This window comes from Alligator sinensis, unplaced genomic scaffold (genome assembly GCF_000455745.1).
Source record: "Alligator sinensis unplaced genomic scaffold, ASM45574v1 scaffold1205_1, whole genome shotgun sequence".
Taxonomy (NCBI): domain Eukaryota; kingdom Metazoa; phylum Chordata; order Crocodylia; family Alligatoridae; genus Alligator; species Alligator sinensis.
In genome coordinates this window covers 57,531-68,455 of record NW_005842834.1, presented here as the reverse complement: position 1 = coordinate 68,455, position 10,925 = coordinate 57,531, and the positions used below count along the sequence as shown (strand labels likewise).

The 10,925-nt window shown below is 41.2% G+C and overlaps 1 protein-coding gene across 1 annotated transcript in view; it reads right to left on the bottom strand.

Annotated features, from left to right (window-relative positions):
• Positions 1-9,984: 9,984 nt before the first annotated feature.
• Positions 9,985-10,925, bottom strand: part of LOC102381931 (protocadherin alpha-9-like) — a 3,392-nt gene continuing 2,451 nt past the window's right edge. The window contains exons 3-4 of the mRNA XM_025191585.1: positions 10,722-10,916; positions 9,985-10,002 (exon numbers count right to left, since the gene is read on the bottom strand). Of these exons, the coding sequence (XP_025047370.1) occupies positions 9,985-10,002; positions 10,722-10,916 (213 nt within the window). The remainder of the gene's footprint in view (positions 10,003-10,721; positions 10,917-10,925) is intronic.

Here is a 10,925-nt window from a genome sequence, read left to right as displayed (position 1 = left end):
TAATAGATGATGGAAAATCGGACAGTAGCAGCTATGTGTATAGCAGCCGCAAAATTTAAATGACCAAATTAAAATAACAGTGCTTCTTGCACAAGAATGCAAGATCAAGAATGGGACTGTGCAAAGGAGAGCAATCCTAGTTGGTTTCATCTCGTGTGCTAGTTGCAAATGTAGCCAATCTTTTATTATGCTTAACCATTCATACACAACTGCATATCCCTACTTGACTGTGACTGTATCCTGGTTGACACATTTCCCCTTAATTAAGGCATATTTCTCCAAAAAGGCATTCAATGTCTGTAGGGTTTTTGCAAATGTCTCCATAGACCATCACAGCATCCGAACAGTTACAAATTGTAATGTGATGGTCCCTTCCTACCTGCTTTGATCAGACATGAATCAACCAACTATCAGAGAGGAATACTTTGAAGCTGTACAAATGAACAGTACAAGACAAAACTGAGTTGTCAACAAGGTTTGCATTCCAGTAGACATACAGAAATAATTCTGCACCCAGCTTATCACCCCCAGGCAACACATCCATGCTCAGTGAAGGCTGTAAAGATTGCAAACCACTTTCTGCCTGCATTGGTGAAAACCACTTTTGCAACTAATATATACTAGGACTTTTGTGACAGCTCATTTACTGGATTTTAAGAAGGGGTCTCTTTCTCTCATTTAGTTTTATAGGCTGTTTGTGGTATTGTTATTAAAGCCTTTCTGCCATTACTTGAATGAGGTGTCATGTCCATCCTTAACTGCACTAGATTTCAATCCTGATTTTACTGCAAAAGTCACCTTCCACTTCCTGAAGAGCTCCTTCCAGAATCTCAGTGTGGGTTTAGGGCATCAAGAGGCACAACTGACATGGTCTTCACAGCTCACAAGCTGCAGAAGAAATGCCACAAATAACATGTCTCCCTACATGGCCTCCTTTCACCACACAAAATCTTCTGGATAATTCTTCGGAATTATGGATGCTCACTGAAATTTGTCACCATTCTCTGCCTCCTGCATGATGGTGTATGTGAGTGGTGTTTCTCAGTAATGGATCTATCACAGATCCCTTTAAGGTTAAAAGGAGAGATGAGGAAGCCTGCATCATTCCTCCAACACTCTTCTCACTATTCCTTCCCATGATGCTACATCTGACAAACAACAATATTCCAGGTAGAGTGGAGTTAAACTACCAAATGTTTAAGCTCAGCCAACTCTGAGCCAAAACCAAGACCAACCTGATCTCAATAATTGAGCTCCTGTATGCTGATGATGCTGTAATGTGTACTTACTCAGAAGCAGACCTTTACACAATCACTGACATGACCTCTTTACTGAGGCATATAAGAAAATGGGACTGATGCTTAGCATTCAGATGACCAAGGTCTTCCATCAACAAGATCCAAATGAACAGTCCCCAACTCTGGTAATCCAGACCCATAATAAGACGGGAAACATTGTGAATTTCCCTGCCTTGGAAGCCATCTCTAGCAAAAGGGTAACATCAGTGAAGAAATCCTACATTGCCTCAAATGTGCAAGTGCAGCCTTTGGATGCTTGAAGAAATGGGTGTTCAAAGATCATGACACCAGAATTGAAACCAAGCTCATGGTTCATCAAGCAGTCATGTTCCACATTGCTGTACAGAGATGAGATGTGGACACTGTACAGGAGATAACTGAAGTTTTTGCAAAGTACCATCAATGCTGCCCATGAAAAATCCTCTTAATCCAGTGGAAAGACAGATGCACCGACATTAGCTTCCTCCTTCAAGTAAACACCATGAGTATTTAGGAAATGATCATCCAATATCATCTTCATTAGGCCTGCCATGTCATCCAGATATCCAAGTCCAGACTCCTGAGCAAGATTTATTCTTCTGCCTCAGCCAAGGTGTATGCTTAAGAGGAGGGCAGAGAGAGTGCTTCAGTGAAGTCCTCAAAGCCAACTTGATGTCAGCTCATGGGAGACTATCATCGAGGACCACCCCAAATTGGAGGAAGAGTCTGCTGCCAGGATCTGAGTACTTTGAAACCTCATGACAACAATTGGAGATGGAAAAGCATGAGCAGCAGAAACAGTGTGTTATAGATGAAATCAGGAATCCAGCACCACTCACCCGACATGGAAACAGATAACTGAGCTGAAGTAAAGGCTGTTGATGCCAGATAGACCTCATCTGCCATCTTCAGGCACTCACATAAGAAAACCATGGGAAACAATCATCAGCAACTGGAAAGCACTGCCTAAGACAGAAGAATATTGTCTGCAGTATGCAGTGTGTGCTTTATGGATTGTTCACTGGACAGTATCTAAACCTGCAACAAATACAGAATTAATAACTTGCCAAAATTAAGGTCCTAACACTCCATAGAGCCCTCCACAAAATAACTTAGTCCTTTAGAAACACTAATGGCTTAATCGACAGAACTCCCTATGAGTTTCCATGGTACTGTTTTCCTGATATTTCACAAGGCAGAATGCCTACTAGGGTTCAACTATGAGATGCATGGAATCAGAGTTTCAATAATTTAACTGTTTACAGTACTGTATAAGTTTTACACAGGCTCCCATTGGCTTTAGCTCCAGTTTTGAGTGCTCTGAAAATCCAACACAGGTGTCTCAACCATAGCACCCAGCAAACGAGGAATACAATATAGCCTGTATCTGCTCTGGTGTTTTCACAACTGGCAGATTCCTTATCCTCCAAGATTTAACTGGCAAAAGAATAATAAGATTGGGCCACCCCACCGCTACCCTACCATAGCCACCTCCCATCACAGACTTCAAAAGGAGTAATCCATGCATTCTAGAAACTGTCCATAAAGAAAATAAATTTATAAAAACCACGAGAAATTCTACCAGCACACAGAATTTTGAACACATGAAAAATACAAAACTAAAATTTCTTTAAAATATGACAAGAAAAAGGCTAATATTTTCCATGAATAAGATGTATTTTTATTATATTTTCCACTATATACAATTTACAAGAAAGTAGATTTGAGGCACTAGCTCCATCTTCCAACAAACACTTGGTACATATTTATGATAGATTAAGTGGTTAGATCATGCTCCAGCTGAGTTAATACTTAGCAAAAGGGGAAAGTATACTCTATACTAAAATTCTGGAATCTGAAATTTTACCTGTGAGAAAACCTATCCAGACTGAATAAATAATTTCAAAATCATATTGTTTAATATTAATCCTCTAGAAAATATGCATGATGATATACAAAGGGGAGACCTACAAGACACCTGGCATTACATTAAAATAATAGTAAAGTTCTTTTATTAACAGGTCCTCAAAATCTATATGAAAGGCACTAAAAGGCAGTCTATACTTGAAACAGGAAAAATAGCCCCCTTTCACCTTCTATATGGCCATAAATTGAAGTATGAGAAAGATGCACAAACTATTTGGCATATTGAAATATAGGCCATCTAGACACATAACCCCATCACTTAGGGATGAAGAAGGGAATGCAACTTGGCAGCCAAACTCCAGAATCCTTATAGAACAATAGAAATCTTTAAATTCTCCCACCATTACAAGCACGAAAATGGTTTGATAGGGTTGGGTAGCAATATTTGACAGGATTGGGTTCCCTGCTTTCTGGATCCAACATTTGAACAGAACAGAAATATTATATTGCCACCCAAACAATGTTCTTCCTAATCTACTACAGCTGGAGCTCCTTTTCCAAAAGGGGAATATGAGGAGGATGCAAAACAGACTAATAAATCCTATGCACAACAATGAATACTGTAAGCTAAAAGCAGGCAGGGAGACAGACAGGATGGAAGGAAGGAAGTTGCTTTACCAAAAATGTCTATTTTTTCAAAAATTTGGAATGTCATCCTTAAATTATACTGATGGATCACAAAGAAACCCAAATTACTAGAGAATTAAAAAAAAAACAGGTCTAGAATCTAATATAAACAGCTCTGCAGGGCACTATAATTTTTTTCACAATCAACCTATTGAACAAATGTAAAAATGTAAAACAAATGTATAGAGCCTTTGGACAAATAACTAGGGAAGAATATAAAAGCATTCCTTGGGCATACAGGGATGAAGTCAGGAAAATCAAAGAACAACTACAGCTGCAGCTAGCAAGGGATGTGAAGGTTAACAAGAACAGTTTCTATAAGTATGTCAGTAGCAAAATGAGTATCAGGGAAAGTGTGGGTCCCTTACCAAATGGGGGAGGCAACGTTATGACAGAGGATGCAGAAAAGGCTGAAGTGCTCAATACCATTTTTTGCCTCAGTCTTCACGGGCAAGGTCAGCTCCCAGACTACTGCACCAGGCAGCACAGTTTGGGGAGAAGGTGAGCAGCCCTCAGTGGTGAAAGAACAGGTTAGGGACTACTTAAAAAAGCTGGACATGTACAAATCCATGGGGCTAGATGGGACATTACTGACCGTGCTGAAGGAGTTGGCTAATGTGATTGCAGAGCCATTGGCGGGCTGCTCTAGTGGTGTTGATGCCTAAAAAAGGAAAATCTGAATGTCTTCCATTTTTGTTGAATACTGATACCAGCATAATGACTTACAGGAGTTGAAAAGTAATAAGCAAATGAAGAATTACATATCACCCCAGAACTATAAGCATAGAATGCATTTCTTTTCCTATTTTGAAGGCAGAATTCTAGGAAATCCTTCTTGTTCATTCTACATAGAAAGGAGCATTTGACTGGGTTGAGTAGCCTGTCTTAGGTCAATGTATACAAATATTTGGATTCATGCTTAAGTTTCTGTGGTAAAAATTTCTGGTTTCTATAATAAAACAATATCTAAAATACTACCCAGAAGAGATTTCACAGAGGAATAATACATCTAGGATCCCCTTTGCTCCTTCCGGAGACATATACAGCTGTCTCAGAAGATACCTGCACTTTGGAGTTAAATTTGGCTTAAAGTAAACGACATATTTGGAAACAAAATTACCAATTATCTATTTTTTAAATGACCAAGACAACAACAAAGGCAAACACTGAAGCATTATATATTGGCTCCTATCCTATATATTAGTTGACAGAAGGCAAAGAACCGCAATATTTTCTAAAACTGAAACCTATGATCATAAAAATCTCTTGTGCTTTCTTCCACAAATGTTATTACCTAAAATGTGTTGATGGAGTAAACAGGTTAAAAGATGGGGAGGGTTGTTATTGTGTGGCTGAATCTGAAATAACCCTGCCATTGGTTCACTGTCCCACACTGAAGCTACTGAACAGCTTCAGTGACTGAAGCTAAACTGTAATAAACTACCTCCTGTTAATCTTTTCAATTGAGAATGACAGATAGAAGAGGACACTGATACCTGCTACCTCTTCCCCCTTTCCAATATTGGAACTATATCTCTGTCCACCTGCAGTCTTGATTTTTATTGATCTTTAAATAACACAAAGGTAATGAGAAAATAATGCTTCCTGTTTCTCTCTAAAGAAAAAACATAATCATTCAAGTTGAAAACATGTTACTACTCAGCCCTTTCACATAAGGGCTGCACTGGCATTGTAAAAGCTGAAGAGACATTCAATTCCAAAGGACAGTAAAATAATATACAACAATTATTCAGAAGCCAATAAAGGAATAGCACCTTTTGCGTTCTCACTCCTTCAAAAAGTGAAGGACGAAAAAATTTATACTTTTAAATTTAGTAACAGTTTCAAAGAATTTTAGTCACTGTGAATGAAAGACTGATCCTAGTATTCTTCTCAGATTAATTGAAAACAAAAAAGCTCCTTTTTAATTTGGAAGATTTTAACCTTTACCAAAAAGCTAGTACTATTTGTCCATCATGGCCTGAATGGCCAACTTTCTTCTGAGAATCAAGTCTTAATCCTTGATAAAACCTTGCAATCATATATTTGAATACTTGTTCTTAAATTGGGTCAATTTTAATACTTACATTTTAAAAGAGTGATAAAACAAAAGTGCACCTCTCTCTCATCTCAGGTTCCTAAGATGTCAGCACCAAAATTTTAAAAGATTAAAAATGGCTCTTGGTAATTTTAAATAGAATACTTAGTTTCTGTCACATTTAAAATCAATATGAGGCTGAACTGTTTTCTCCCATGAGATGCCACTTCCTGTGTAATTCCATTATATTCAGGTGTTAAGAAGAAATGTGAAGATCAGGGCTGTGCAAAATGGAAGCATTTTGTTTCCACCAGCATTTCAATGTTTTGACACAGCAGTGTTTTGTTTTGACTTTTGTTTTGAATTGAAATGGCTGTTCTGTTTCGTTCCGTCAAAACATTTTGACCCTGTTTCGAGGTTTTGTCCATAGATTATAATGGGGAAGGTCAAAACAGCCTATAACTTTGTCGTTTCTTGCCAGATTTGTATGAAACTTGTAGAAATGGTAGCTCCTTCTGAGGACATGAAGAGTGCCAGGCTTCAAGAAGATAGGTACAGCAGGTTCAGAGAAACCATGCCCCAAAATCTTGACAGCAAAACTCGTGTCACGTGTATGTGATAAGACACTGTGGGATCAAAACTGCAGGCTTGCTAGCCCCTGCTGAGGCCACAAAGCCTGCCAAGTTTCAAGGAGATAGGTGCAAGGGGTTTGGGAAAACTGCACCCCAAAATCCTGAAAGCAAAACTCATGTCACTTGTATGTGTTAAGCCACAGGGGGGGCTAAGCCACAGGAGTGGATTAAGGAGAGGAAATAATCAAGACAGACACAGTCAGTTGCACAAGCATCCATGACATGAGTTTTGCCTGTCAGCAGCTACAGGTGCAGGGCCCCAGAACTGCCCTGCACCTATGTCCTTCACAGCTGTCAGGCTTCGTGGCCTCAGGAGGGGCTACCATCCCTGCAGTTTTCACCCCCCCGCCCCCCCCTGTGGCTTAACATGTACACATGACATGAGTTTTGCTTTCACGAATTTGGGGTGCAGTTTCTTTGAACCCCCTGCACCAATCTCCTTGAAACATGGCAGGCTCTGTGGCCGCAGCAGGGTAGTTTTGACCCTGCTGTGGCTTAACACATACGCAAGTTTGGCTCTCAAGATTTTAGGGTGCACTTTCTCTGACCCCCTGCCCCTATCTTCTTGTAACTTGGCACACTTTATGCCATCAGAATGGACTACCAGGTAAGCAAGTTCTATCCAAATATGGCAAAAAATGGCAAAGTTATTGGATATTTTGACCTTCCCCATTATAGCCTAAGGGCAAAACGTTAAAACAGCCTCAAAACAGGAAAACGTTTCAACTTGCCTTGTTTCGTTTCGAGGCTGTTTTGACCATATATGTTTCATTTCAATTTTGCTATTTTGAACTTGAAACAGGTTGAAACAGCATCGAAACAAAACTGGTGGCGAAATTTCACACAGCCCTAATGAGGATCGCTAGTACCATGTCTTACACTGGCAAGAGGAAAGGGAGAGTATTGTAACTGCAGCAACAGAATACTCCTGTTATTACAAAACAGCTCTATTCCTTCAAATACAGTGTCATGTTTCAACCACTTTCTGCTCTACAGTCTTTGGAAAAAATGCAGTTATAGACTAATAAGTCCAAACTTTTCCTTGAAGCTAAACTACCAACAGCTAACTTATGCTTTTGTTACATCTTTAAATACTAGCTCAAAACAAAAGCAATTGTCATTTAACTTTAATGCCTTCAAAGGCATTTCTCTGCTATACCTGGCTGTCTTGCAAACTGGTTATGTCAATAAAGTGTCAGCCTGCGATACCTTTTTCCGTGCTTGTGGAAGTAGACAATTATTCTGATGCTTACACTATCCAGGGAAAGGTAAATTTAGAACTATTTAACTGTGGTAATTATTTCTATTTTCCCATAGATGCAAGCATAACCTAAAAGCAGCTAACAAAGCATCTCAGCCATAGCTCAGACTACTCTACATGGGGTACCTAAAACATAAGAATAACAATTGAAAGTAGGATTTCAATCAACAGTATTTTGGTTCAAATTTTCAATAAGAAAATTCAGTTAAATAAAAGGCCTCAATAACCCAGAAAAAAATACATGATCATAGAAAGAGTTCTACAGCAAGAAATACTGAAATGAGCAAGGCTGTTCAGGAAGGTGATTAGCAAAGGGATGAGATAAAGGCACATGAATAATTCAGACAAAGGCCAGAGAAGTCTTCTGAATTACCGTTTCCTATACAGGTTTCCCTTGCTTTATGCAGGTTCTGTATGGGCGAATTCACTGTTATGCTATGACCCTTTTTATACCAAAAACTCATTATATGCATGGTAAATTCACTCTTATGCAACTGATGTGGTGGAAGCCCACAGTCAGCTGATTTGTGCGGTGCACTGTGGGAGTGGTGCACCAAATATAGTCTCCTGTGCGGATCTGTGCTCCTTGCCACACCTTTCTGTAGTTGCCATCCCCATTATGATAGTGCCCTGTCCTTGTGTGTACTGTGTGCTGTTGTTGAGTACCAAAACTCAGTAGTGATGCGTAGGGAGTTCACGGGGATGCACTTGTACCCCCTGACAGGCTGTGCTGGCTGCTTAGGAGATGGGCAGGGGGCAGGTGGGGACCCCCCTCCAGTTGGCGAGATTGGCTGTGGGTCACATGTCCTCCCCAGTGACCAGTCACTGACTGGTCACTGAGGGGGCACATGCCCCTCCCTCACTAAGGTAGCACCAGTCGCCCATGCCAAAACTGCCTTGTAAAAAAGGTAGAAATGGATCTGGGAAGTCAGTACAGTTGAGGTCTTGGAACATATCCTATTCCTTACATAGTGAAGTGGGTTCCCTTTGTGTGAATTTGGGTTATGCATCATTTTCCAGGAATACATGTACAGCATAAAGCGAAAGAAACCTGTAATATGGGAGGGAGGCAAGATTCAATAAAATTGAGGAGGAAAAATTGAGGTTCAACTCAAACACAACTACCTCTGCAAGCCGCTCCTACCAGATGTTAAGGAGGAATAGACTTTTTGGGAAACAGAAAAAAGGATGAGGACAGTATCTGATTATTTCCACTGGAAACATTGCACTAGAGAAAATAAAATACAAGTAATTAGTACACAACCTACTGGCTCAGAACAAGTGCAGTCTAATTATAAGGAGTTACGATTGATTTTTCTTTAAAGAAAGTTCTAATTTTCCATAAGATAAATACAAGTAACTTTCTTAGAATTGTATATCATGGGTCCTTATCAGGAAAAAAAAAACAATCTACAATCTACAAGAATAATTGCTCTGCTCCAGGTACAGAGTGATCATCTCATTCTCAGAAACAACACGTGGCCACTCACTCCGGGGAAAGAACAACAAAACAAAATAATACAAAACACAAGAAGAATGGGGGCTCTGATCAAGGCTGAAAATTGTAATTGCTTCATTCCAAGAAGCATTTAAGGACAACTGGGTTTAACATAATTAAGGAAAGGCCCTTAGTGAAGTTTCCCCTGTAGCGTTTTACATTGGACAAAAGCAATCAATCTGCAAACTTGCAAGGAAATACCATCCAAATCATTAATTAAAAAGGGAAATGTGAAGCAAAATTCAGAAAATGGATGAGATCTACCAAATCATTTCCACTACAACCATAAGGAGAGAATAAAATACAAATAACCAGCACTAACCCTAAAAGCCAACTTCAGGACAGGACTTGGAACTGCATTTTTCTTGTAAGAAATACTAGCCTAATAATCCATATGGTTCCGCCACCAACTTCCATTCTATTGCTCGTCATCGGAGAAACCCTCTTTACAAAAAATTACCGTTCTGATAGATATTAAGTATAATGAAGGTTTTCTTCCAGCAGTCAACGACCACGACAAAAAGAAACCACTAGAGTTTCCACGGAGAAGCAACGCAGTGGAATTTTTACTGTAGGATTTCAGGTCGGAATAGAATGATTCTTAAACTGTGAGACCCGACAGCAATACGATGCAAAGCCTTAATGCAAGAGAAGAGAACACAGGAGCGCGTCGCTCCACTCACCTGAGCAGCTGGACTCTCCTGCTCTCCTAGGACCCTGCTCTCCTAGGATATCCCAATGAGCTGCAACCCCGAATAAGGGAGCGGGAGTACGCTCAGGACAGGTGGAATCCGCAGAGGATTTCGCTCCTGAGAAGTCTCTACTGAGACTTTGGAAGCGTATCAACTGCAAGTCAGCTGTCCTCCAGACACAGCACGAGGCCGGCCTCAACACATCCCTGTGGCCTTGGCACATTGTCAGGGAGGGACGGACCTCCGAAGTAAAGAAGGAACTTCTCACGAACGTGGTTGCAAGAAACGTTTTTATCGCAGAGAAAACCACGGGAGTGCACAAAACATCTTTCACAAATGACTGAACAAGAGTAGAATTTTAAAAAAATCAAACAGAAAGCAGCCTTCGGCAGAGAAACAGCTTCTCTGGAACATGCCAGCCTGAAACGATCAAGGCCGGAGGCTGGTAATTCAACAGGGGGATTTCAAGCCTTGGGAAAAATCAGCTATGCAAGTGTCCCCAAAACCTGTTATAATCCGATAGGAAAACTGTTGCAACCTGCCCAAAGAGACAGTGCTGGGCAACACCTTACCTGGGCCCCCAGGAGCGAGAGGGGAAAAGTTAGAAAATCCCGGGTTAACTTTCCCAGACTTACTAGCACCTGGGCCAAGCAAGAGAAGGAAAGCATGGAGCGAAACGCGGGAGAAGCCGCTCCGCCTGAGGCGCGCTCCGGGAGAGGGGAAGCAATCTGGGAGCCGTGCAAGGAAAGAGGCGAATAAAGACATCTCACCATTGCGCTGCCATCCGGGCCGGCGCCGCCGCCTCCCGTCTTCTTGTCCGCACTGCCGGCGGCGGCGGCGGGCGGGCAGCCGGGGCTGAACACCATGAGGTCGGCCTTGCCCGCCGCCTCGCCGACTCCCAGCTGGCGGCTGTGGCGCTGCGAGTACGACCAGCTGCCCACCTCGCTGGCGCACACCAGCGCCGCCTGGCCCGG